Consider the following 27,923-nt stretch of genomic DNA (forward strand, 5'->3'; position numbering starts at 1 on the left):
TTATCTTGGTTTTTATTATTGATTTTTTATTTCTATTTTTGCGTCTTTAATAGCTTGTCATGTAAATTATATATGTACATATTAATATGCGTGTGCAGAAAAAATTTACGTGAATTTGCCTACGACCATGCATACATTTATGCACACATAAAACATTTTGTCGGTGTGCACGTTTCTTACGTTCTGCTAAGGTATATATTTTAGGACGGTGAGCCCAACCGCTGTAGTGGAGCCCGAGACACGATAATAAAAATTTACTTTGCAAACGTCCTAGCGATCGTTTTGTGTGTCAAAATTGCTCCACGGTTGCACATTTTCCTATACCGTTTATTTCAGAGACTCCCAAGTTCTCCCTGCAGAGACATTCAGTAGAGCTTCGCGTACAAACGGCGATCGCCTCTAACGTTGGCGTCTTCATTGCTATTCGTTTTATCCATGTACACCATTTCCGTTTTCTTGTCAGACGATTCGTCCACTGCCTTTTCCGACGTGGCATCCTGCAAAACATCGCGTGTGTGAGTCGCGATATAAAAATGCACTCCAAAATATTCTTCTCTCAGCCGCGGAAAGAAGGGGCTTTTACGAATCTTATACGTACCGTTGCGGGTGTATGTCGTTTCTTTCGGAAATACAGGAACGCTACGGTACCAATTAAACCTAACCCGATGATTATTATAGTTATGCCGACACTTAGCATCACGATTGGAAGTGCTAGTAACTTTCTTAAATTAGAAGCCATTTCCTCGGTAACTTGCACTTTCAGCTCGAACCAAAACATCGGCACATAAACCTTGGGCACGTTATTCAAGAGCCTGAACAGACACATCAATTTTCGAACTTTAATAAGAAAATGGCCAATGCGATTTGAAGCGAGTCTTAGTGCTTAATAATAATAATATTTTTGCGTGGGTCTCACAATCTCTAATCACAGCTAATTGCGCATCGCAAATTTATCGGTTTTGAAAAACAACTGTACACTGAATCCGGAGTACGTAACATCACAAACTAAATTGATAAAAGCAATTTGATAATAATATTGATACTAACAAACATCCGTTTAAATTCTGTAAAATAACATCAATTTTCTTTTTCATCTAATTATGTTATTGTGGAGACAAGATCAGAGATATATAGGAGATATGTGTTGTTTTATAATTTAATGAGTTTCTTTAATTGCTTATGTACTTACGTCACAATTTCTGATGGTTGCATAAGAACGTTAATTTGAAATCTAGCTGATACTTCTAGAGGAATTCCCGTCATCTGAAATGTCAAGTATACTTCATAGAAAACAATTATATTTGTGTTAAATGCCTAAGTGTTATATCATGTGGCACGTAGCTATGCGAATAATTCAACACGATTGCTTTCTCAATAGCGCGTATTATCGCGGCAGCGCTACATCCTCCGTGCTCGATAGGCCGGATGAAAGGCGATAGTAAAATTAGTATCTTTGCAGCGGCGCATGATGGGGTTGACTGACCGCCGTTATTTCTAATCGCGGCGGATTTATCGTACGCGGCTTAAATACGATTCGCCAGATCACCACTCACGGGTTCGAGAGTGATGGTGAAGCCGTGATCCTTGTCGCTGGGCGTTAGTCCTTCGATTGGGTCGAGTAATATGGGATCGGCCTTGTAAAAATGAGGTAGACTGATGAAGACCGGCGCGCCGAAACGGCACGCGGTCACGTTTATTAAACCCGACGGCGTGCACTCGCCACCGCAGTAGCAATGGCCTGTGTTAACGACATCCGGATCGTCGTCCGAGTACTCGCTCGAACTCTTCTCGGACGAGCGATCGTTGTCGGGAACGCTTTCGGTGGTCGTGGTGAATCCCATCTCGGACAAATGCTCGGATACGAAAAAGTCCTCGGTCGTCGTGGTCGGCTCAAAGAATTTCGCCTGCTCGTGAGGATAACGTCGTCTCGTGTCATTTCCGAGAGTCTTCTTGTCGATGGTGTAACGATAACCCTCGACGCCCAAGTGAGAAACCGTTCCCTCGTATTCGTAGGTTATCGGACTAAGATAAGTATAAAAAAAAAGAACGGAAAATAAAATCAAGAGTTCAATACGCAATAGCAAGTTCAATACGTCAATTCATGCATTTTGCCACCGCTCTTAAAATGATTGGAATAATTATACGGGAAGTTGATAAAATGCAAGTAGCGCCAGATAGATTATTTTACACTCCGTTTACGTAATGATTAAATTAAATACAATTGCGTCAAAATTGTGTTAACTGGGGCAAGATGTTATTTGTAATTTGATTATGGTATCATTTTATGAGACGACGAAACTAGGATTAAATGTAAACTTGATAATATTTTTGGACTAACCGGCATATGTCTACGCTGAACAAAGTAATGTCTGTCTTTTCTCTGTTGGGTGGCCAAAATTCACCCGCGCTGCCTTCGATAGTGTTACAAGGGATCTTGAAGAATCGCGTCGTGTCTCTATAATTCCACTTTCTTATGATACCCAACTGGCTGATGTCATCCTCGCCTGTTTCCATATTTAATCGTCCGTCCATATCACTGCCATTTCTCTGCATAATTAAAGCAATAAATTGTGATATAATTGTTACGTTCCTCTTTTAGCATTTAATCTTAACACTGTAACCGGGACTTGAAAACGCTCTCATATATTATTCTGAATTGATAAATTTTTTGTTAACAAAAAGTTATGTGTTTGTTTTTCTCTAATACTTTTATCAGCGCCGATAAAGCTGCGATATTTTAAAATTTATTTCCCATGCGAGCGATGCGTGTTATCATTATCTCTACGAGAAACACTTGTTTCAATAGTGTATAATCGTAGCTACTCGACTTCTCAAGTATTTAGAGATACGCCCTTTTGTATTAATCAACTATAATTTTTGTAGAGCAGGAACATCGGTATAATTCATAATGTATCTTCGGACGTTACATTCGCTACGCGACGTGTGACCTATATATGATCTATCTCTTCCATTCATTGCCAATTTAAGCCTGGTCACAAGTACTCTACCATCGACTGTAACGCCATTGCCTAGTACCATGCAACTCAAATGCTCCGCACACTATTTGCTCGATATTAATAGCTTTTGCATCGCTCGTAGCAAATCCCCAATGCCAAATATTATTTTAAATTTTAGCACTTCAAACCTTTTATGAAAGAGATGTATTGTAAAGTGATAAAAGAGCGTGAGGTCTCTGGTTTTAATAATGATCCAATATTTGGAGAGGCAGAGTGAACGCAATAATGCTTAAGGCAAATAAAAAATTAACAGGAATGCCGCGCAGAAAATTAAATGATATAAGGAATAAACAAGTTCGAAGCGTATATGGTATATCGCATGCATTAATTGTAAGATGGTTTTTGTCCTCGCTGGCGGCGTACGAATGAATCGTACTAAGAGAAAAGAACAGAGATAGCCTGTCTTATTGGCAGACGTACCATATAGAACCAGCCGACACGATCGTAAGTCGGAACGTCTTCCACAGGCATTATTTTGCTCATGGTGACCAGACTGTCGGTGTAGCCGCTAAACAGCAATTCGTCGACTGTTTTACTAATATAGTATCGTCGACTGGTGCTGCTTAAGAGAAAAGACAGCGACTTCTGCCAATCGTGGTCCCAGTATCGAATTTTGTGCACTGCTGTCTGCAAAAAGAAATAATATATTTATTGCGTTGAACGTCGCTGTTTCTTTGAATGAATCGATTATTTTCTATTTTTCTAGCACTGCAGGCTGGAAGTTAAAGAAGCAAAAAATCCAGACTTCATTACTGTACTGTCTGTTACATAATTATTTCACCTTGAATATGTGATTGTTTTTTTTCTCTCGACGTTACACTAGACATTGAGAATTAAATTTATTGTACTAAGCACGCGACGAAAGATGTAATAAGACAGCTCACCACAACGACGATGTCCAAATTGGTAACGACGTCGGTGAGACTTCCATTGCTCAGCTTCTCATCGAAGTACCATGTTCGTCGTTGCACATAGCTGACAGTTTTATTTTCGTGATTAAATGTGATGTTATCCTTTTGCCTTATTTCTCTGCAATACGTAATTCCATTAACGTTTTCTTCTGTTCTTATTATACTTGCGATCAAAAGTCTCTTCTAATTGTCGAATATTATTCGTAAAATGAAATTAGAAGGGAGTATTAATAAGAATTAGAAGAAATTAGAAGGGAATATTAATAAGACAAATTAATTAATGAAATACGCGTTGGGTATAATCGCTCAGTGATTCTATTGATGTGCACTTTGAAGTTAAAAAATATATATATGCATTTTCTACATCATTTTAATTGATACACATTTTATTGTCCGATGCTAATCCTGCCGCTAATTTCTGAGGTCGGTTATTCGATCGCAATTTAGACATATGACCTATATATTTTGCTTAGTAATATTAACAGGACAATTGCCATGCAGCTACACAGGACGTGTGTAATGATGACGACCATACCTAATGCTCTCTTATTGTCAAAGGCGCAATCTTTATATTACCGACACAAAATTAGGAACGGAAGCAGAATTGCAGGAGAAGAGTTTTGAAGGGGAGAATTTTCTAATTTAGGCGGTTATACGTTCCTAAAAAAAACAAACAATTAGTTTAATTGTATTTTATATAAATTGCTTCAAAGCAATATACATCAATTATATACATCGATTTATATCATGATTTTATATCGCTAATCACACATAATCCTATTTACTGATCGACGAAAATGATATCTGATATTTCAATTAACCGGTTGAAATTTGATCCAATTTGTGATTGCAATTTTTTTTTAAATGACGGAAACCATTTTAATTTACGGTTTTTACCAAAGAAACAATTCGCAGGAATTATCACGATATTATCATTTATTAATGATTATTGTTAAGTGTTTTTCTTTTTTCACGACAGCGCCTGAAGAGTGTTTTTGCAAAATGTAAATTGTGAAACGTGACGATGGTTTCGATACTTCGGTTTATTTTTGTAAGCCGGTGAATTCCGCACGCTTACCGGTTTTAGTGCAAAAATATATTGAGGTAAACCAGTTCGAATGAAGGACACGATGTGAACATATAGGAGCGTATGGCACTTGTCGAATAGTCGCAGTTATTACGGTCAAGAAGAAAGTAAGTAATTAATTAGTCAATTACTTCAGACAGGCTCGCCCACGCATCGCGCGCGATTGGTATTTTTTCTGTTCATTAAGATGTCAATACAATGGTTAACTATTTCTCCTTCATTGTCGTCATTGGGTTCATTATCGCGTTGTAATTTCGTAGACTGATTAGGATAATATTACTTTTATTACATGTGCAAAAGTATGTTAGATTTACATAAGTTTTTCTTTTTATTTAGATATTCTTTTTACTCAGATATTTTTTCACGGTACTGCTATAACGTATCAATTATGATAATTAAAGCGTTTTTTTTATTAATTGCAACTTTATTGATTGTGTTTCATGTGCATATCATTTCGATTTTAATGAAAACGGTAATTATTTGTAATTTGTACTATTAATAAAATTGTAAGGAAGATATGTAATTCATAAAGTATTAATTTTGTGACGTCGTGTTTATAAACAAAATTAATCTGATTAAGACGTGTCGATAGAACGATACTACTACGCGATTGTAATTTCATTTTATCTAGAATGACATGCACGTGAAACGCACAACCTTGAAACTTTTTCTGCGGTCATCGACTCGTTATAGTATTTATATATAATATCTGAATATGTGCAAATCTCTTGATTTATTTGTTCATGTTTTTTTTTTACGTGATTAAGAATCATGCAAACGGAGTCTGCATTAAAAAAAAATACGTAAGAGAACAGCTCGCGAATATTGTAAAAATATTTATTTTACATATTTGCACAAAGACAATAGTGATGAAAGTTCAAGGAAACAAATTTAAATTTCATTCATTGTCGCTATCAGTACTGTACTCCAAAGCAGTCAGAATAATACAATAAATATAATCAAATAAAAACTTTCGGCTCATTGGTATATAAATAATTTTAATAAATACAATAGAAATATTTAATTTAATTTAATTTAATTTATTGCATACAACCAAGAGATTACAATATTAAGAGACTGCAATAGAATGTAAATTAAACATACGCCAATGGCAAGGCGTCAACTTAGCTGATGTGGAACCTCCCAGATAACTTATCACAAATACGTAAAGTATCAAATAACTGAATACAAATAACATTAACATAAATAACACAGATAATAAGATATATTTTTTCTGACCGCGTAAAATAAAATCGCGAAAATCGAAGATATTGGTGTTATTCTAAATACACAAATTATCACACACAAGTGAAAGTTAATAGTAAGTCTCGCTCAAGAAATTGATCTCGTCGATTATTTCGTTCTTTTTCTTTTTATGCCGCGATTTCGTGAATCTTATGCAATAATCGTTTATTCGAGTGAAAGTTATTTACCTGAAGTAATAAGGTCCAATCTGAGTGAAATGCATTTTTTTTACGTTCAATTCCTCCGGGTTGGTCCAGTTGTAGAGATAAATTTTCATATACATCGGCGGGAGGCTGCTGGTGTCCTTCCATAGCTCAAAGCTTCTGGAAGTCGGCGAGAGGGCCAATTCCTAGAGATAAAAAAAATTATTTAGCGGAAAAAAAACAACCGATGTCAGCAATTGTCGCTTTGTAGTCTGATGATGTCTCGCTGATTGTACACAAGTACAATGGTGGCAATGCAAATAATTTCCTTGTAAAGTGCCACTTAAATAACTATTCAGATCGCGTTTTACGGTTGATGAACGCATGCAACGACTGTCCGTTTATACAGTTGCTATCTACGCGATCACAACAACGCAAAAAGAACAACAATTAGCACGAGATGTATTGTATGAACAGTCGCAAAAAATCGCAAAAATATATAACCACTGAATTATTCATGTATTATAACATGTGAATGCAATTGTAAATTTACAATCATTATTCTCACAATTTATCACTTATGATGCGATGTAATTGTGACATTGATTTATTTAACACAATCAGAATAAGATCAAAAGGCATTGAAACTTAATATTGAGAAATTAGCTAGTTAGTAGTTAGTCACTTATAAATTGTAATAAGGAACGCGCTAAGAATCGGATTTACTAGCGACGGATCTTGAATGAAGAATCTATTCGCGCAGCTATTAAACTCGCGTCGCATTAATAATCTAGTTGCGCGAATGGTTTCGTAGGAAAAAACAAGGAACACGGACGCAACGTGACAGACGTCTGTGTCTCTACCTTTTATTAACACCGAGATTATTTGCGCGCGATGATGTTGCCGGTGGCGTGAAATGGGACCGTTTGCGACATGCCGCGACACAGAGAAACACCAATTAATGGGACAATCGGCCACTTTTCCAATCGGGCCGGGACTAGCGCCGAGACGAGCGTCCAGTCTCTAAACGCATAGTATGTGGACCAGTTCAACGAGTGATCTTATTTATCGCAAACTACGCTCTTTGGCGCATTTAATACGTAGATGTGGCTCAGTTTCCGCGAGCGTGAATAAACACGCAATGTGCGTGTTTATTCCTTTTTTAACAATGAGAAAAACTCGATAAGTATGATTGATTATCATATCGAAAGGCAACAAGTTCCAGAGTCAGCTAAGAATAAATCTTCAACTTAAAAATTTAATACATTGTGTAGAACGATTATAAAAAGAGCAAAGGTGGCAAAAAAATATTTATGCGATATATGCGGTATATGAATTGAAAACGAATAAACTGACTTATGGAATGACGATATCCTACTTCTGGTTAAGAATTTTTTTGTATATTTTTGTAGTCAGTCGAATCAAAGTATTTAAACGCTTAATTTCTTTTTGGAATAATAAATTTGAAATAACATTCTGTTCAGAGTCAAAAGTAGTAGGCAATAGAAAATTGAAAAAAAATAAAATAAAATAAAAACACTGTTATTCATAAATTTATGCCGTAATTTATATTAATCATTATAATATGAAACTTTTTATGTCTAACTTAAGTCTTTTTTAAATTTTGTCTGAATAGTTGACTTTGAACCGACTGTATTTTCGAAACTGTATCTCTTCTTAAATTTATGACTGAGCGATGATATGGACAGGCAAACCACTGTATCGTATTACTGAGATAAGCGCGATTAGATTGTTAGTGTCAATATTTCGTACACAAATCCGCAGAAATCCGTTTCAAGTCTGACTTATCAAAGGAAAGGAGTTAAGGTAGAACTCGAAGGTGAACGTACCGATCTAATGCGATGCGAACGAGAAAAAGTGAGAGTGCGTTATAAATATATTGTTTGGTGTTGCAAGTCTTATCACTTTGTAAAACGAGAAAACGTACGAGAACACGTGTTACAGATGAACGTAATTAATCGTCGTCCGCACTCACTTTTTGAAGTATCTGATGGAAAACCGTCGGCCATAAGAAGCAGAGGGCATTGCCAAGGGCCACCAGAAAGAGCCCTAGGATCCCAAAGCTAAGCGATTTGTTCATCCACGGCTTCATAGTGACGCGTGTATCTCCGCATGCACCGATCCCCGTCTATTCAGCATGTGCACCCTGAACTCGAGCGTTCGGCCTTTTCGTTAATCACTTCTCTCACTCCGCCGCGTCGCTCCAGTCAGCCTTTTTCGCACTTCAACGTCTGCAAGATAAAACGTATCTAATCTACCAGTCAGCGACGAATTTACGTCCGTATAGCCGCGCTATAATACGCTATGCGTATATGTAAGCATGTTATACGTGTGCACTCTCATGGTGCGTGGTGCGTTTCTTTAAGCCAATGGAGTTTCCGCGTCGACTAGGAATGCGTAGGCGTCGACACCAATAGATATATTCGAGTTCACGTGTGTCGACCACAGCGTGGTAGATACATATGAGTATTCGAAGGACATTCCGAGAGAAAAATTTGGACGAGGCAACGCCGAATAAAAATTATCAATAGCTTCGGATGAACTAAGTACTAGGCTTGCGATTTATTTGGCCATTTTGCAGTAAAAATATTGCTTATTTTTATAATAAACCTTTCCTTTCATATTAAAATAAAATTGATATAGAAAGAAAGAAGAAAAAGATTTATATTTACATATTTGTAGAAATATTTGACTAGAAATTCTCAGCGTAAGAATATCAAAGGAATATGTTAAATGCTTATTTACATAGGACTTTGATTTCATATTGTATTCAATATGTATGTATACATAACGCATTCGTCATTAGTCCATAGAATATTGAAAATGGTTTAGTCTTCACACATACACACATATTTACATTGATTACTTTATATAACAGTAAAGCTTTTACATAATCATTGAGCTCTTGTAATTAACAATAATTACAGAAAATCAAAATTTGTTTTGGATAACAGATATAAGGCGATTATAATTGATGACGATACAGAAAATTAAATTGCGATATGGAAAATATATAATATCTATTTTATCATTTTCAATGTAAATTAAACATGAGTCGTTAGCGAATAAAAAGAATATTTAATTAATATATATAATTAATATAAATATCATATAACTAATATAAATATTTATTTTCATTATGAATTTTAAAAATATGTCAAAATATGTTGCATGCTAAAAATTTATATTATTTATTACGTAAATTGAACGTGAATTTACACAAAGTTAACAATAAAATATACAGTTAACAATAAATTTACTGAAAAATATTAAAAAATATTTGGAAAAATATTCAATAGAAAATTACTGTCTGTTTTTTTATCTCAAATTAGGTTTAATTAAATCATGTAACGATCCATGATTCATGTCACAACTCTACAAGATGTGTCCTCACCTAAAGTTCAGGAAATAATTAATAATTACGTATTATTAAGTAAATTATTAAATTGTAAAAATATTTTACGATGACATTAAGTTTCTTTGCATAGGAAATTTATAAATCAAAATTGTTTTCATTTGAATTTTATTTCGCAATAATTTATCTTATGTAATAATCTGAACAACAAGTAATAAATATTGATAAAATTGCAAAATAGTTTTTAATAGATCTGTGCTACTATTTACGCAGTAATTATAAAAAAATGTATTATACTTGTGATATGCTTAACACAAGCTGTGTTATTATCTTAATATTACAGATGCCGATCACGCAAGGTTATCTAATAATCTTTACGTCAATACGTTCATTGCTTTATTATGATGTTAATTTGCATTTTTAATATGAATTAGAAATCATCTTGTATATCATTTTAAATTATCTCTATTTGCGCTTTTCTCAATGTAAATTATAATTTTCCAAGAACATCTAATTCTACAGAGAAATAATATAGATAATATTATATATATATATATACATATATATATATATATATATATATATATATATATATAAATTATATATATTAATGTAAATTAACATTACTTTAATTCACCAAGATTTTTACTTAATTTTGATATTATAATTACATATAATTTCTTAATTAGAAGAAAATTACCGATTGATTATTCGGAATACGTTAAAAATTAAATATTGGATTGGATTTTATAATGTGCTATAAGTACCTACTATTTAGATCTAATTGTAAGCAAAATTCAAACACTTCAGTGCTTTTTTAGTAGCTATCTGTAATCTCAATAAATAAATTTTGTATGAAAATTAGTGTTTTTAAAATGTGAATCGCGAATTATGTGCATATAGTTTCGAACTATTTCTTCGACATATTTACTTCTCGATGTAAATTAGCTTTCTCATACCGTTTGTACGTTCCGTTAATGAACATGTACAATTAAATTATATTACTTGCTACTTACGTGCAATTTATATCGAATCATAGTTCTTATTGAAACATCTTTTATAATTATCACATTATCTACTACATTACTGTACGCCGATTTTAAAATCGAAACGTTTCTATTAACACTTACTTCTGCAGAAACTTGTTGTTCAGTAAGCTGCCGAAGCTACTTCTTCCTCCAACATTAGTATTAAAGTACACCAGAAACTAATATTCTAAATATAAAAGAAAAAGACAAAGAGATCTGATATCCGTCGACTAAGTGACTGACACTTCGCGCGCGTCTCTACCGCCGCGCCGATCCGGTTCTCCATACGACGCGTTTATTACTGACGAACACTGTGAATCAACAGGCAGTATCTAACGTCTGTTATCCCCTCCACTTAGGGAGGATTTTCCTCCGACCATCTCTATCCCTTGCGCCCTGGCGACCGCGCCTTGTTCCCTTTCTGATAGTCCCCCTCGTTGCTACCAGCCCAACAAATTGGCCGCTGCGTGCTCAAACGCGACCACGTGGGAAGACTTTGGCCTTCTGTCGACTTGACGCGTGCCTTGTCGCGCCAATTACATGCAACTTGGCATTCGGGCCACGTGAGTTACCGATGTAATCCACGTTGTATTTACATATTTATTTGTGACATATTTTAATAAGGCATATGTCTTATATAGGTATATACGTATTAATAAGATTACTTATTAATAGTTGTCAGACATTGTTAACGTTAAGGCTTAACAAAGTGCCTTGTAGAGCAAGAAATTAAAATTTTTATTTTTAAACTTTTTGTTTAAGCTATTTGCAATTAAAGAGATATAACGTAGTATTTCTCTTTGTAGTCAAAATTAAACATGAACGTGAAGCGCGGGCCATCGGTGACACACACATGCACACACACAATGGATTAAATTCTTTTGTCGCGACTTCGCGTCTGAGGTTGTCCGCTCTGCAAACTCTTCATAACCTATCGTGAAGTAGTTGCTGTTCGCAGAAGTAATATTTGCAATAAGAACAAATATTTAAACTGTTTCTAAATATTATATAAAATTAATAACGGCACATGCTTTTTCAAAATTTAATTTATTGATGATATTAAATGAGCATGTATATACATATATTCGCGAAATAATAATTATTAAATTATTATTAATATTTAATATATTTATTTAATTATACAATTATGCAGTTATGCAGTACAAAATTTGTGAATAAATGATTATATAATTATTTATTTAATATAATTATGGTTTTATTTTCGAGAGAATAATTTTTGAAATTATTGCAATATTGAAAAATCATTATTTTTATAAATATATAATTTTGCATATTTTATAATATTTTTGCCTTCACATACTAAAAAATTTGTGAATTATACAAATATTATCACGTAGAGATTATTTTTAGAAATATGTGAAAAAATTAAATATTGTTTTTACTTTTTTTTATCTTTCTCTCTTTCTATTGTATTTGTTTTCTTTCTATTTGTATTTGTTACAATTATTTAATATATTTCCAAATTATGACTCAAAAGAAAGCATTTTTAATAGTGTTCTAATAATTTTTGTACATTGAAAGAACGATTTTGTTGAAAGATCTAAAAATTTTTCTTAAACAAATCTGAAAATAATTTTTTGTTGAATCATCAAAGTAATTTGTTGTAACGTTAAAACTGATAAGCATTGCTATAAAACATTTTGATATTCTAGCAATCACTTTGACTTTCGCACAAAATTATTTTGAATATTGAACAAAAATTATTTTCAAATTTGGATTAAGTAAAATTGTTCTTTCCGTGTAGTGTCGTACACGTATTACATTTGATAAAAATTTATCTTTCTACATTAAAATGCAGAAAATGGTCATGTTGTATATCGTTAGAGTATATACACTACAACATACATATGCAAGGAATAAGCAAAATTATGAAGTTTTTATAATATCTAATATCGCGACTCTCAAATGTAACTGCCAGAAGTGTATGTTTAATTTCTCTGTATGTACACTTTTGTTGGCACACTTCAATTTTATTCCTACCAATTAAGCCAATGGCGTTAAATTGAACTTTTCGTTTGTCTGCCAAGTGTGTGTTATTAGTCACATATTTCATGTTGGTTGCTGTTCATGTCTCAAGGAGAATGCACATGCATAAAAATGGAGGACATCTCTCATCGGGAATAAAATTTCGCGGAACAAAGCGCACGATTTGCATGTGCAACTAGACTAATGTTTTTACGTTACGAACCCGAAGTACTTGACCTGATAAAGTTGCATGTCTAATAAATTTGAAAAGATGGTGAAGAGTCCAATAAGAAAGAAGGCCCTATTGGTGAGGTAAACTGTTGCCGGCCTTGTTACGTCGCGACCTTACATAAACGTGAATAAATTATTGTCGCATGGTGGAGCCGCGTCAGTGTATCGAATGGAAGTAATCCGATTTTACAGTTTGTACGCATCGTTTATTGACACTTCCTTGTCTACGATTAGAATTCATGGGATGAAGATAGTCATCTAATAATAAGTAAATTAACGCAAGGGGGCATGTTCAATGTGGGAAGATATGCAGATTAGGTTGATATCCTTATATTATCGCAAATAATCATAAAACACATACTTGAAGAGCATATCAATTCTTATGTACAAGAATAACTGTTAATTTTTACGATATTTTTTGCGCTAAGTTTGAATCGAGTACGAGCGAAAAAAATTGTCCTTGTACCTTCGCCAGGCAATTAAAACGAAGTAGTACAGGTTGTACGTCTGGAGGACGTCTTCTAATAGAACTGAAAGGCCCGCTGCCGTAATATAAGAGATTTTTTTTATTCTCGAAATTTATTTATTGTCTGCCGACACGCCCACGACTGTTCACGGACATGCTCCTCAATATCTCTAAGTAATCACTCTCAGACTCACTTGCAGCCGAGACACGATCCCCGCCCGATCTTCGATCCTTACTCTCGACCTCCTCTTCTCCAGATATCGTACGGCGAGATAAAGTTGAAGTCTAATGTGTTAATGCGCGATGGTTAAGCGGCGTATCGGACGACGCATAATCTCTTTCTCACTTATTTTTCTCTCGCCATCGATTGTTGTATCACTGCCTCGTTATCTTTTCACTCTCCCTATTTAAGAAACTCTCTGATTTTTTTCACACCTATCGTGATATCATCAGACACTGATTTAGGGGACAAGTTTTTACCGATTATCTTGAATCCCGATCGTTCGCGGAGAGGGGGACAGTAGATGCAGCGGCGTCTGCAGTTAACGACGAGTCGTCGACATGGCGGATCCAAGACTGCCGATGCACAACCTGGGAGAGCGATCATATTCTCGGCAGGTAGTAAGCCTCTGAAGTGCCACCACCTCTCTCCTTCAACCCTTGTTACATGCCAGTCATCGCGCTATTTATCGGCGCGCTCGAGGAGCCCCCCCACGTTATCTCGCTCTGTTGATTGACCTCTGAATTTTCACTGGCAGCCTATAGAAAAATGTTTTACAGTACCTCTGTAAAAACAGATCGGATCAATACGGTCGCAATTGGTTCGTTGAAGAACAATTCGATTAATTTTCGTAACGCTGACACGAAATTGATGTGATACCATGTAATACCATGAACTTTAATAGTTCCGGCACGTTAAAAAAATTTGGTTGGGCAGTTAGTTGCACAAGTATTGAAATTGATAAGTAAAACCTATTCGAAAATCGGCCGAATGAAAAGAAACTTAATGTTGCGCCCGGCAAAAGACTTACGAGTGAGTTTAGTAAAAAATTTCGTAAGATTTCAAAAATATTTTGCATATCTTCTTGCGACATTGAAATGCTGCATGAAAATCAAGGTGATATATTTTTAAGAAATAAAATCATTAAAATCGACACATTTAAACAGAAATTTAATTTTTAATGATTCAAAGTAAGTTCATAGAACAAGTTTTCATAAACTCTGCTCTTTCATGATCTTGTTTATGTTTGCTTTTCCTTTACATTATTTTAATATACAGGTAAAATATATTTATAAAACAATTACTTTTTTGTACAAATTTTTCTAATTTTTTACATACTTGATTAATTTCTCTGTTACTATATATTATATAATTAATGTAATATAATTAATAATATCACTTAATTAATTTTATATTACTATACATATATATCATATATAATCCCATCGTTACACAACGTAATAGGATATTTTTAGAATTATTCAAGCAATCAATGTTTCTTTAATCTTCAAGCTTTTCAGATGATTAATAGTTAATGATAAACTAAGTGATAATCAGATATTATTAAGTACATGTGTATTTAATATCACAAAGTCCAAATTACTCACCCAAACAAAAAACTCAATATCTTTTGCAACAGTATAGTTTAGTAGATGCACATAGATACATTATGTCACGTTGCTGTCGATCGTTACGTTGACAACTTGAATTCAATGCCTATTAGCTGCATTTAGATTCAATAGGTTATTACCTTCGGGCGTCAGAATTTTCATCGGCTTTAATTTAATCAATTGCCCTCAGAAAATTTAGTTCTTAGAAGGTCAAGGAAGTCTAAAAGAAGTGATTGGATTTGTGACTATTGCCTTATACACTTAGAAGAGTTACAATTTAACTTGTGCAACTCACTATGCTAAAGTTGTTGCCTATAAAAAAAATAGGATGTCATAATTAACCTTAATTCGCAGCTCAATGAACATTGAAATTGTAACAACGTATATCTTATGCGATGTACTGTAATACTGACGCTGCAGTATTGATAAATTCAGACAATGGGAAAAAAACAACGGAAATCAAAACAGCTACTTGAGCACATATTATTGATCTTACTGCGTGTGTGTTATTAAAAATATTAATTGTTTGAAAATGAAAATGAAATAAGGAAAGATTATATGATCGTGCGAAACGCGGAAGTATCCCAAGACCACTCCTCGAATTCGCAACACAGAGCATGATTATTTGAGGATATTCAACTAAAAAAAAAAATGGCAGGGTGTCCAATCACGTCCAACAGTTCTGACGTGATAATTCTCGCATCTCCCGAGGACAAGTATCGACTTTGGCCTTGCGGTTCACCATTTAACGTCGTCGATAACTGCGCGCACGTCGCAAATGTAAATTTCGTAGAAATTCATGTTGGAGTCTGTATTTTTATCATGATGAACGATGCCTTTCCAGCGTTGGGCCGCTGGAAGAAGCCATTATCTTCCGGCAGGCGCGACTCCAAACGCTATCCACTTATGTAGAAACATCGTCTTCGTGGATCACCAGATATCAGTCAGCTGCTTATGAAGCCCGTCAACATTCGGTCGCTCGCTCGCTCGCTGGTAAGAGCACCCAGTATTTCATGCTTGCCTCGTATGACGATATAGACGTGCATCGACCGCAAGCCAATTTACCAGATGCGATTTTGTGTCTGAACAATTTGCGCGCCTTTGGTGTCAATACGATAGTGAGCCGTTTACACGTGGCGTAAAGAATGCCGGCTATGTCATCACGATCAGTAGACGGTGAAAAAAAGCGACAGTGAAAAAACCCGGGCGTGACCGCAAAAATATCTCCTACATTCCGAGATTAAGATGTTCATAAAAAAAAAAAAACACGAGTAGTAACACGAGTTTCTTTAAATATCTCAACAATTTCTTATATTTTTTAATATTTCAATGAATTTGTGAGGCATAAACGCAACAAAGGAAATGGCGTAAGCATTTAATCGAGTCTGATTGTGAGAACTTTGAGCGAATGATAATACATATTTTTCTAAGTTGTTTTTGATGAAAGTATTATCAGTAACCGCATATTCGTTTCAACATCGTATCTCCATGTAATACGAATATGAATTCTATCAACAGTCTGAAAATAATTCAAATATAAACAATATTTATCGATAATCGGAATAAATATATACAATGTAAAAATTAAATATTTTCTCAGATTATCCTTCCTAATAAAAGATATGACATCAATATTTGCATGTCTCGAAATGTATTGTTGTCGCTTTTCCGGGTTAGTTGTCTCGCTTCACTTACTTAATTTATGAATGGTCATTGCATATTTTAATAGTTGTGTATATTTGTGCGTGCATGCGCGCGCGTGCGCGCGCGCGTGTGTAAGGTTAACAGTATAATAGCAAAATAATTAAAAAGTAAAAAATATTAAAAAGCGCGCGTCTGTAATGCAAGATTTGTAAAATATGTCTGAGTAAATATATGAAAAATATTTAATATCCACGAAATAGACGTTGTTATTAGATGACTGACACAAGAATATACAACTTCCCACTTCTCTTTATTAATTACTTCAACTATTGCGATGTACAAGCACATACGACAATCACGCGTCGAATAAAACCAGTAAAAGTAGTAAGGAAGAATATATGTGTGTGTATGCACGCGGGCATAATTTATATACAATAGAAAAAGAATATATGTAATAAGCATATTCCTCTTAAATCACGATTTCGTATTCAACGGTCGACGACCTGTAGTTCGCGTATGAAATCTAGCCATTTATAACGTGCAATTATTTAATAAAGCTGTTAAACGACACACAAAGTACAATATAATTAATGATGCAAGAACACTCGGTAGTGACGCGATTTAGCTCGGCAAATAAGAGTCGCTTGGAACGGGGACTAAAGAGCCAACCTCTGGACTTCTTCATCCCGTCTCTCTCTCTCTCTCTCTCTCTCTCTCTCTCTCTCTCTCTCTCTCTCTCTCTCTCTCTCTCTCTCTCTCTCACTGCGTATACAACACTAGATATTATTCTGTGTTTTTTGTTTTACGTATTTTTGTCTGAGGACGCGAAAGACTTTGGAAGGTCTCGTCTTCGAAGTATAATTCTGCGTTTCGTAAAACTGTTTTTCCTTTACGTATAACATGTCGCTACGTTTTACTAATCCGACGTCATTCGCTGACGATCGTATATAGCGAGAGACATGAATATTTATAATTGATTATGAACTCACACAAATAACTATTTTTTTGTGTATGAGTACGCACACGTGCTGTCCATATGCTTGGCTACTTCTCGTTAGACGGCTGGCAGAATCGTTTCCTTGCCCACCACACGGCGGCCAGAGCGGCCGCTAGAAAACCTATACCGGCGACAATTCCCATGGAAATCGCCCTGTTACGACGATAAGCGGGAACTTCCAGACCGACTCTCTCGCTGCTTGCCTCATCGTCCGTAAGCGATATCGCTGCCACTTCAAAAGTATAGAAGCTCTCCTCCTCCAAAGTTTTTACTGAAATGTCAATCATTGATGTCAGTTATTATTGTCAGTTATTAATTTAAATATAATTGATAATTATTATGCAAGAATGAAGAGTCGCTTACCTAGATAATAAGTGTCTGTTGTTTCTGCCCTGCCGTACAACTGTTCGGATGGCCCCCTGTACCATCTCACAGTGTAAAGTCTAACGAGGTTCTTGCCTAGATTAGGTGATTCCCAAGTGACCAAGTAACCCTCCACCGTTGCTTGAACTCTCACGTTGCGCGGCGGCCCCATGATCTCAGTGTCTGAAACAGAATCGTGTCACATCCTTGAAACGTTCGATTGAATTATCATACACGAGATGTATGAGACCATTAAGAGGAATCGTGTACGCTTCGTTACACATATGTATGAATTCCGTCGTTAAATTTCTTTTACTTTACCTTGCGAACTGCGATATTCCGACGCCGAGTTCTCATCGGAAGCTGGAAATAGAAATTACTTATTAGTTCATTTCACGTTTAAACGTGATCGAGGCGATCAATTAATCTTACTCGGCTGAGTGAATATTCGAAGCGCCTTGCTAAACATCCCGTCGCCGTGTTTGTCCTGGCTCAGTATCATGAACTCGTATTCTCGTCCCGGGAAGAGATTGTTGACCGTCGCCTCCGTAATTTTCCTCGAAAGAATTTTCATGGTTCTCCATTCCGACGTGTCCGTGGGTCTGTACCTGTATATATATCAAAAAGATACGAGTTTCACATTAATTATGAAAAAATTTATTTTTATAGCAAAAGCGGTGATTTTGAATGCTTCGCCGGTAACAAATAAGCGACATAAATATTTAATTATGTATGCATTACCATACTGAATATTCCATTTTGGGTCTGACGTATCCAGGTACCCAAGTCAAGGTGACGGCGTTGTTGCTACTATTGGCGCTTAAGTTATACGGGGCTCTGGGTGGTACATTCAGCACCATTAATTCAGTATCCGCGACGACCGTTGCTGCCTCATTGCTAGCTGCGCATTGATACAATCCTCGATCATGTTCCTGGATTCTTTCTATTGTCAGGTTACCGCCTATTAAGATGGTTCTTTCGGGTGGCAAAGGCGATCCGTCCTTTCGAAAAAAAATTTTATTACTATTTTATTATCAATTAAATTTATTATATAATTAATTGATTGAAAATCAATAAATAGAGAGGACGTACCTTGTACCATACGATTGTTGGTCGATGCGCGTTGTCGCCGTTTCTGGCATCGCAAGGAATTTCCAAGCTCTCGCCCAGCTTTCGCATGTACAGATGTTGCGGCGTTACCGTGAACATTGGCGGCCTTTGAACTATCTGTAATAATTAACAATATTGAGTTTTTCGAGCAATCTGTGTTTGGTGATTTTGAAAAACCGATCTGCGACAATTGTACTGCTAATCGCTTTTTTATTCATCAATTATTATTATATCATTTTTTTCTTTAATTGTAAATCACGCAGACAAATTAGCGTGTTCAGTGTCAGTTAGTGTTTCCATTAAAGTGGATCTTTCTTTTCCTCTTTCTTTATTCAATTTTTCGCTTCCTACGTCAAGTATTGTTGCATATTTACCACGGAAATCGAAGGGCTGGGCCCTGCGGTGCCTAGTTCATTGTAGGGAGTGCAACTGTAACTTCCCGAGTGCGTCTCATCCACTTTACTAAAATAGAGAGATCCGTTCCTCCTGTAGAAGACCCCTTGCACGTTGTAAGGATCAAAGAGAAATCCATCTTTCTCCCAACGGAGATTCGTGAGGGGCGGATTCGCCCTGAAGTGGCAGTCCAAGAGGGCTGGTTTTCCGTAGGGAAGATAGACTTCCCGTGGTGCGTAGATCACTTTCGCCTTATCTAAAATAAATGATAAAATCGATCATTGATATAAATTTAACGATGTCGTAGGGCATACGCGTCGCTATGCTCACATTGTACATTGAGAAAGGCCGATGCGCTTTGCTGATCTCCGGTATCTCCGGTCACCACGCATGTGTACTCCCCAAGGTCGCCCATGGCGGCTGGGTTTATGGTTAGCATTCCATTAGTATCAACAACGGCCCTTCTTTTGAGATCCTGTCGCAGTATAATGAATTCATGAATGTTTCCCAAGACGTCGAGCACAAATATATTATGAAATCAGTGACTGAACAATTCTCACCTGTATTTCTGGGATTGGTACTCCATCACGAAACCAAGTTACGATAGTACCTTCTCCCTTCGCGACACAGTCGAACTCGACCGTTTCGCCTTCCATGGCAGTTTTATTGACAGGTGGTATCGCAAGCAGAGTTTCGCCTGCAACAGTCGTCGGAAACGGCGACATACCTAGGTTGAACGATTTAACGAGTCTGCCCGGTTTCAGGTTAGTAAGCAGCAGCGGGGTTATAGTATAATTTTTGTTTTTGTTATTAATTATTGTCGATTGTTTTGTATTAGCGGTATTAACGGCGCGAAATCAACCAATCAGTCATTTGCATTTCTTGAATCTGCATTTTGGCGTACGCGTTAAGGCAAATCCATTAGTATCGGTTAATGGTGTACCATGATTATCATGAAGGCAAGACAGTTCCGGTTTCAGTGTAAATCGTGTAAATTAAATGTGTAAAGTCTCGTAGCGAAATATTTGTAGAAATTATGTAATCATTTGGTTTATAATGGTACAACCTTGAATTTACTTACGCAGGAATAGCTGCTTTCCGCGATAAATTAAGGTAAATAAGCTGTTATTCGAATGACTAAGTCTTCTTTTATATCAAGTAATAGAGTTTATAACGTAAGGTTTAACGTAGGGTTAAAAGACAAACGGGATTTCATCCGTGTTAATGAATGAAATGAATGGGGAGTTTCCCCTAATTGTTACAATCGACAGATTTAAATTTAGAAGATATATGATAAATATAGCTTTTATTATAAACTCTACTCTTTTAATCGATCAAAAATCTTAATAAATCTATAATAACTATTAAAACATATTTCACAATTAACTATTTTTTACAATATTTTTTGGAATTTGATTAAGTATATTAATTATATTAATTCGAAGAACTACTTTATCTGAATATTGCTGCAATAAACATCATAAATAAGAAAGGAGAAACAAGTGACCCTTTGATCAAGATAAGCTCCCTGCCTTTGAGAGTCATGAACGTCGGAGATGCTTAAATGAACGATTAAATTTGAAGACTCACATCCTTGCCAAAAAATTAGAGCGCGAATTTCACAGCTATAAGCTAACCGAGCTTGTACTTCGGGCTGACCTAGTTTAATACTCAATCATGGTTAAGCGCTGTTAAAAGTCCGTTAAAACATTCCATTTTATTACATTCTTGATAGGTATTAATTAATATTAATATATTATATAATTTATATTAATATGATTTTATATTGATATACAATATTAATAGATTGTTCGTACCTACATGCTAACAGTTGCATTTTTACATTTCAAAGGAAATTATGCGATATAATTAGTTGATGAATGCGTCTGTAAATTTTTGCTGTTTCATCCGTTTTCCCTGCACACAATCTCTTCAATCTCCATGCAAATATAAAGAATTGTAAAGTGACCAGCTTACCCTCAATGCCGAGGTGGATCCACGTGCCATTGTTTCTCGAATTTGGTGTACGATTCGGGAAGATCACCCTGCACTCGTACCAGCCTTGATCGCTTTCGCGAATATTCGTAAGATTTATGCTACCCTGGCCATATCCGTGATGACCAGCATTGTCCAGCAGGTGTATGCGGCCCTTGTAACCGTTGTCCACCGTGACGTGTCCGTCATACCAAGAGAATACCGTACGAGTCTGAGAAAGTTAGAATCAATAAATTACATTTAGAATTACGTCTGAGTTCGGTTTACTAAGATTCATATTTTCATAAATTGTGCAAGCACCCGTAAATGATTTAATTTCAAGGAAACAGTTATTACTTCAATTTTGCCTTCTTCTTAAAGAACGACTATCCGACTGTCTAACCGATTTTTACATACGACGAACGTAGGCGAACCTACGTCTTGAGAAAATTACACCGTGTAACTTGATCGCGACTGCAGCAATGTTAATAGGGTCATCCTTTCGCGGAATGCGAGACTCACGCGATTCAACGAAGAGGTTTAATGTTAAATTCGGGTTTTATTTACGCAAGGTTGCACGCTAATGACGAGCACGGCGAAATGACCCGAGGACGCCATTGTATCGCTCGCGATATCTTAATTATCCCGGTCGGTCAGTAACACCCACGTTCATCAGCGATGGGCCCAAAATCCTCGAAAGGAGGATACGATCTCGTCTACGGGGGCGGGAATGGCGTTAATCGCTTCTAATCATCTGACAATGCATTAACAGTGACCCACTGGTTGGTCCCCTCGTGTCGCAGACTGAACGTGACTAAATATATAATGCAGCCTTGCGTCCCGTACTCCAATTACCACGGCGGACAGACGAAGAGGGAAGGAGCACCTGTTTTGCATACGCATCAGGGACCAATCATGACTGAGTTCCACTTGATTCTGCGTATACGCCACGTGCAATCCGTTTCCGTTGTACGCCACCACGTCGAATGGCGACATCCGCGAGCGATGATCTTGTACACTCGGGCAAATTCACCGCTCTACCATTTTACTCGCACCACCGGCGTCGATATCTCTTTTCCCGAAGAGTTTTTTTCGATATTGTATAAATTATTACATGTCACCTTTAACTATATATAGTTTTTTCCGCCAATATGCGAAGACATATGTATCTTATCATCTTTTCATCGCGTTGTTCGATACCGTCTCTTGCGTATTATGTGTCTATTTGAAATCGAGAAGACATGGAAATACATATCCAGATAGATTGTCATGCCGACGGGGAATATCAGATATATTTCCGAGGAAATCGAATAACCCACCCTACCTTGGATGTTTTCCCTTCGCGTCTCCGCCGGAAGATCGGCGAGTTACGCGCAAGCACGTCCGTATATGCGAATTAGCCGACTAACAACCTGCTTTAACGCTCTTTAATCATCAATCAGTCAATCGCATGTCGTCGTATTACTATTATTATTACACGCGATGTCTCATTATATGCGTACATCGTTGAAGGGAATGGCGTCGCCTCGATTTCTGTGTAAAATAAATCTTCCTTTTTAAGAAGACTTAAAAGATGAGATTCTGTATCTTCGTAGAGGAAGACCGCCAGATACATTGTGATTTCTCTTGCGTTTCGATTCTTTCCGTTTCACGTTATTAACTTATTTATAAGTCTTCCTTTTTAGGAAGACTTGTTACGTTTTTCGTACAATCTTTCTTGAAAAGAAAAATATCTTTTAATCTTTTCTTGTTAGAGTCAAATATATACGTCTTACATTCTCAGATGAAATCGATTTTCAAACCGGTCAATGCGCCGCACCAGAAATCATATTGGATGTCGCGTATCTGCATTGTGTACACTTTTACAATTACTTAATAACTACTTCCATAATAAATATGTGCACATTTGGTTCAAGGTAAAATCCAAGGCACGCGTTAGATATTATTTCGATCACGCAACATGCAGCATATTGTTATACTTTTCAGTGGCATCTGTATTACGAATTTGTATAGTTTTTATTGGATTATACTATAACAATTTATATAAACTTAATAATCCTCAGTAGAATAAAAGAGAGGCGGAGTTAAGCGAGAATTTTACGATGATTAAAATCTTCCTGCTGATTTCTGCTGAATTTGCATATTAAAAAGGGTGAAAGATTACGAGAGTTCCTGATTATACTTACGTCGCGGTTCCATTGAAGAATATATGGAATCGGCGTCTCGTGTGGGAAATCAAGATCGCAATTAAACACCTCGTACTCTCCCACCACGGCAGTAAGATGAATCGGTTCTTTATCCTCGTCCAGCATCAAGCTGTAGCTGCATGCTGAAAAATCGGTGATTGATAAGATTACACGTTTGAAAAAAATCGCGACCGATTTTTATTGATCTAATGCATTCCGGCGGTGTAACATTGTAGATAAATGCCTGTGAGAAGACGTCGCGTGTAAAGTGATATTACACATTGGGACTAATTTCCGGAGAGATTGCGTAATTTTCCGCCGGATTATGCGTGACGATCGAGCGCGTTAACAAAATGATACGTTGTTGTTATCTATTCCTCCCCCCTTGTGCACAAACAGAACCGACGGCGACCGATTGCAACTCGAGAGTAAACAAAATTCTTTCATTTAGTTACTCCCTCGGCGTCACAGTCTCGAATTTAGCCCGCCTTTGCCTCGTACTAAATGGCAATCAGCGAATCGTGCCGTCTGCGGCCGTTACAGCCTGAGATTCTGAGTTCGCGACCCTCGTACAGCGATCTGTATATCCAAAACCGAAATTGTCTTTCCTTCTAAAAATGTTTTTGCCTCTATGTTTTGAGTGAACGTAAAAGAGACGAATTAAGTAATGCGACAAATGTATGGTTCTTCGATTTCGTACCTTCGTAGCAGAGGAAGACCGCCAGCAGCTTGTAGAACTTCGCGGCGCGAAGATTCATCGTGATTTCTCTTGCGTTCCGATCTTGACTCGTGTTTTTCACTTATATTGCGTCAACGGACGAGAGGACGCGCTGGCGGAAACGCGCTGGCGATAGGTCACACTCCGTGGCAACATCTATCATCACCCGCATTCATCGAGCACTAATCGCCACCTTCAGTGCTTCAATCGGCACGCGTCACTCTCACGCCATAAATGTACGCTTCAATCATCCTCTTCCTCGTTCCCGAATTGGCACCCCAAGACAGCTTGACACCTTTCCGTCGAAACTTTTACTCTTTCACGAAGGTGCCTATTTCTCCTGAACCCTTTATCTTGACATCCAGAAAATTCTCTTCGGTGAACGTCGACTCTATTATTTAAGCACCGAAGTAATTAACGTGTCCTGGCTTACAGCTTTATCCAGGATACTCGAGGTCATTGACACTGGAGAACGCGTTCGCAAGTATCCCTGCGCCGGTGTCGTACGATGCACCAGTTTGACACCGAGACGAGGCTGGTTCGCCGCAGAGTGCACCAGAGACAACACTAGATAGAGTAATCGCGCCGTACCCGTTCAATCCGAGCGGATACGAAGAGCCATGCAGGAGTAACGAGCAGCGGGAGGGGGCTGCGAGGGTGGATGGACGGACCGACGACGACGATGATGATGCGGGAGGGGGATGAGAGGTATATCATCGCGATTCTACGTTTACATCGCGATGCGTATACGCTCCGGTTTGCGTCGCATGCGAACTTCGGCACACCCATGGCGACACGAATGAACGGCATTGCACAAAAACGTGACCTATATATCACACGTGATTAATTTAATTCTACAAAGGACTAAAAAAAAATACGTTCGGAATAGTGAATAGCGGAGCACAATTGCCGTGCCCCTCATACTTCCTCGAGTGACCGCGTTGTCCGATATAGAATTAGTATCTACGTTTCAGTTTTCAATTTTCGTCGTAGGTTCTAATTTGAAAAGCCGAAAAGAAACTGTATAACGGTATGTATAACGTCTTATAACAAGTTCGTGTTTTATTTAGCTTTATCTATTTTTACTTTTAATAAGTTGTTTCTTTTGATGTGGCATTCAAAACGAATATAAATATTCATTTAGCACGCAATGCAATTGTCAATGATAAACGTGATGGATATGAGTGACGGTTAGATTTGTTCTCCAGAGTATCTTTTTGATGTAAGTACAATCCCTAGTGTCGTTATTGAAGCGTGCGAAGGGTTACGTTCTTACAACGGGAACGGAAGAATTAAACTGCATTCAATTTATCTTCGGTCGCCGACTCATGCTCTTTCATCGCTGTTCTTTCTTGGTCGGAGCTGAATCGAGAGGATTGAGGCCCCGCGTGCGGCGCAAGTAGAGATTAAAAGTTCACTACACCCGGTTGCATACACGAATCCTTGATCCCCTTAAACGACGATGCTTGCGATACGATTTACACAAGTCACATTTTAGATTGAAGGACAGTGTGCAATAATTATTTATTTATGAGATAACAAGTATATATTTTCTTGAAACATGTTATCTCGGCTTTATTTTAGATAATAATGTGTGAAAAATGATGTTTAAATCCTTGATAAAAAATGCTTAAATATGAGAGAAGATATGAGAGAGAAAGTACCTACGTGAACTCTCACGACTCTCAGGGAAGTGTCCCTTGAACCCTTTTATTTATACGCCTACGTCGCGTAATTGTCATTTACGAGGGCTCTTTTAGCTAAAGACGCTAGTTTCCGGTTACGACTTGTTTACCATAGCAAACTCCACGTTTGTGGAATTAACGACTTTCCTCTCTGTCGACGTATTCTTAATAAAACGCACGAAGAGAGCAAACAACTTTTACTCGCAATTTACATTATGAACAAAATTTTTCTATTTTTATTCGAATAAAAATAGTACTAAAAAATAGTACGCGTATTTGTTTTGCCTGTAAACGTGACGTTGAAAGGATTATTGAACTGTGACACTCGTACAACTTGCATTAAAAAAAAAAATCTGTTTCGATAACGCGACTTATGTATAAAGTAAAATTTTTCTATTTTTATTCGAATAAAAATAGTACTAAAAAATAGTACGCGTATTTGTTTTGTCTGTAAACTGTGATTGAAAGGATGATTGAACTGTGACACTCGTACAACTTGCATTAAAAAAAAAATCTGTTTCGACAACGCGACTTATATATAAAACAAAATTTTTCAAAATACTTTTTACGACGGACGAAAGTCCCTTGTGATCAAAACAAGCTGGAAAATGTCCTGATGGCAATGCTCTTTGTGCAGAGCAGCACAGAGATCATCGATTCCCGATGCGGTTCGTGTGCCAAAACCGCACGGACGAAACTGCATCGGAGCAGCCAGTGCGTGGGTGACCTCAGATTACGTCACGTCCGTCCCTTGCCGCATTAGCAGACTGCCCACAGCCTTGTCATGCTGTTGAGATAATGGATCCATTCGCATGGATCACGATCCGGGATTGGACGTGCCCGGGACACTGGAAATAAATGCGCGCGTAATGATACCGACCGTATTATTTCATCGTCGACGCAGAAGAGGGATCGGCTCGTTCCTGGGTTCACCTGTCCGAGATCGCGTCTGCAGCCAGACGCAGATTATTCCTGTTTCACAGAGCGGTATAATAGGGATGATTTATTTGCAGTTCACTAACCCCTCATCGCACCACACGATCCCAGTCGGTCCTGCGAGTGCATATCGCTAATCGATACACACTCAGATTTGTACAATAGCATTTCACACAAGAAAGATCGACTGATGACTTTTAAATCTTTTGTGACGGTCAAGCAATTACCTCTTGTGCGCGGCGATACTCGGCGTATTAATGACTCGAAAATAATTCTCTAGAAGTTTCGCAGAAAAATATTACCCCTCGAGGATTCCCGCGCCATAGATCTACCTTAGATTTACGATGTAAGACGATTTACGACGGGACGAGAACACATTTTATCTTTCTCTGAAAGTAATCGAATTGCTGCTGGAAATTTTTCGAGTGCTTTATCGCAAAAGATTCCTCTCCGGCCTCGCCGGGAGAAGCAAACTCGTAGCGAGGCAGATACAACGGCAGAAGAATGGTCCGTCTCTGGAATACGTTTTCCTCCGAGGCGAACCACAAGAAATAATTTATAAAGCTCTTATCAAGTTTTGAATTGGCATTCTGTATATAAAAATGAACCTAATGTATCAGGAAGCGAGGATAGTCCTTTGATAAAGAACCTTCTGTCGTAATAAAGCGCCATTCTAGTTTTCTTTTGTTTTGGCAAATCACGTTGCACGAATACCGAAAGGAATAATGGAAATGATGGCAATTTGCAGTAATCTGTGCCGCGGACGTCTTGCGTAAATGTACCGTGGGCCAATTATATGCAGTTTCTCAAGGAAAT

The 27,923-nt window shown here is 37.0% G+C and overlaps 2 protein-coding genes across 4 annotated transcripts; both read right to left on the bottom strand.

Annotated features, from left to right (window-relative positions):
- Window positions 1-45: 45 nt before the first annotated feature.
- On the bottom strand, window positions 46-14,072 carry LOC105458488 (protein croquemort). Of its 2 annotated transcripts, none has more exons than XM_011703825.1 (10): window positions 13,685-14,072; window positions 8,400-8,655; window positions 6,449-6,609; window positions 3,902-4,046; window positions 3,438-3,644; window positions 2,339-2,547; window positions 1,554-2,022; window positions 1,190-1,263; window positions 599-812; window positions 46-497 (listed from the first exon to the last, which is right to left on the bottom strand). In XM_011703825.1, exons 2-10 carry the CDS (start codon window positions 8,514-8,516, stop codon window positions 366-368), a joined length of 1,728 nt encoding a protein of 575 aa, XP_011702127.1. In that variant the 5' UTR covers window positions 8,517-8,655; window positions 13,685-14,072; the 3' UTR covers window positions 46-365. The 2 variants fall into 2 exon arrangements, with proteins under 2 accessions (XP_011702127.1, XP_011702126.1); XM_011703824.1 differs by lacking the exon at window positions 13,685-14,072 and adding an exon at window positions 10,910-11,127.
- A 2,964-nt stretch (window positions 14,073-17,036) lies between these two features.
- Window positions 17,037-25,059, bottom strand: LOC105458489 (protein turtle). Of its 2 annotated transcripts, none has more exons than XM_011703828.1 (12): window positions 24,469-25,059; window positions 23,769-23,911; window positions 21,586-21,814; window positions 20,169-20,305; window positions 19,939-20,083; window positions 19,590-19,864; window positions 19,198-19,332; window positions 18,847-19,106; window positions 18,538-18,713; window positions 18,427-18,468; window positions 18,106-18,288; window positions 17,037-18,013 (listed from the first exon to the last, which is right to left on the bottom strand). In XM_011703828.1, the coding sequence occupies exons 1-12, from the start codon at window positions 24,524-24,526 to the stop codon at window positions 17,790-17,792; spliced, it is 2,007 nt and encodes a 668-aa protein (XP_011702130.1). In that variant the 5' UTR covers window positions 24,527-25,059; the 3' UTR covers window positions 17,037-17,789. The 2 variants fall into 2 exon arrangements, with proteins under 2 accessions (XP_011702130.1, XP_011702128.1); XM_011703826.1 differs by having other exon boundaries at window positions 20,169-20,335.
- Window positions 25,060-27,923: the final 2,864 nt, after the last annotated feature.

This window comes from Wasmannia auropunctata, unplaced genomic scaffold, assembly GCF_000956235.1.
Source record: "Wasmannia auropunctata unplaced genomic scaffold, wasmannia.A_1.0 LD334508.1, whole genome shotgun sequence".
NCBI classification, from domain to species: Eukaryota; Metazoa; Arthropoda; class Insecta; order Hymenoptera; family Formicidae; genus Wasmannia; species Wasmannia auropunctata.

Excerpts from the sequence above, each read along its gene's own strand:
- LOC105458488 (XM_011703825.1), bottom strand. The coding sequence starts at position 8,516 with ATGAAGCCGTGGATGAACAAATCGCTTAGCTTTGGGATCCTAGGGCTC. Across the intron at positions 3,645-3,901 it reads ATTTGGACATCGTCGTTGTG|ACAGCAGTGCACAAAATTCG; the intron begins GTGAGCTGTCTT and ends TTCTTTTTGCAG. Across the intron at positions 2,023-2,338 it reads TTCAGCGTAGACATATGCCG|TCCGATAACCTACGAATACG; the intron begins GTTAGTCCAAAA and ends TACTTATCTTAG.
- LOC105458489 (XM_011703826.1), bottom strand. The coding sequence starts at position 24,526 with ATGAATCTTCGCGCCGCGAAGTTCTACAAGCTGCTGGCGGTCTTCCTC. Across the intron at positions 21,815-23,768 it reads TTCTTCAATGGAACCGCGAC|ACTCGTACGGTATTCTCTTG; the intron begins GTAAGTATAATC and ends TAACTTTCTCAG. Across the intron at positions 19,865-19,938 it reads GGCCTTTCTCAATGTACAAT|ATAAGGCGAAAGTGATCTAC; the intron begins GTGAGCATAGCG and ends CATTTATTTTAG.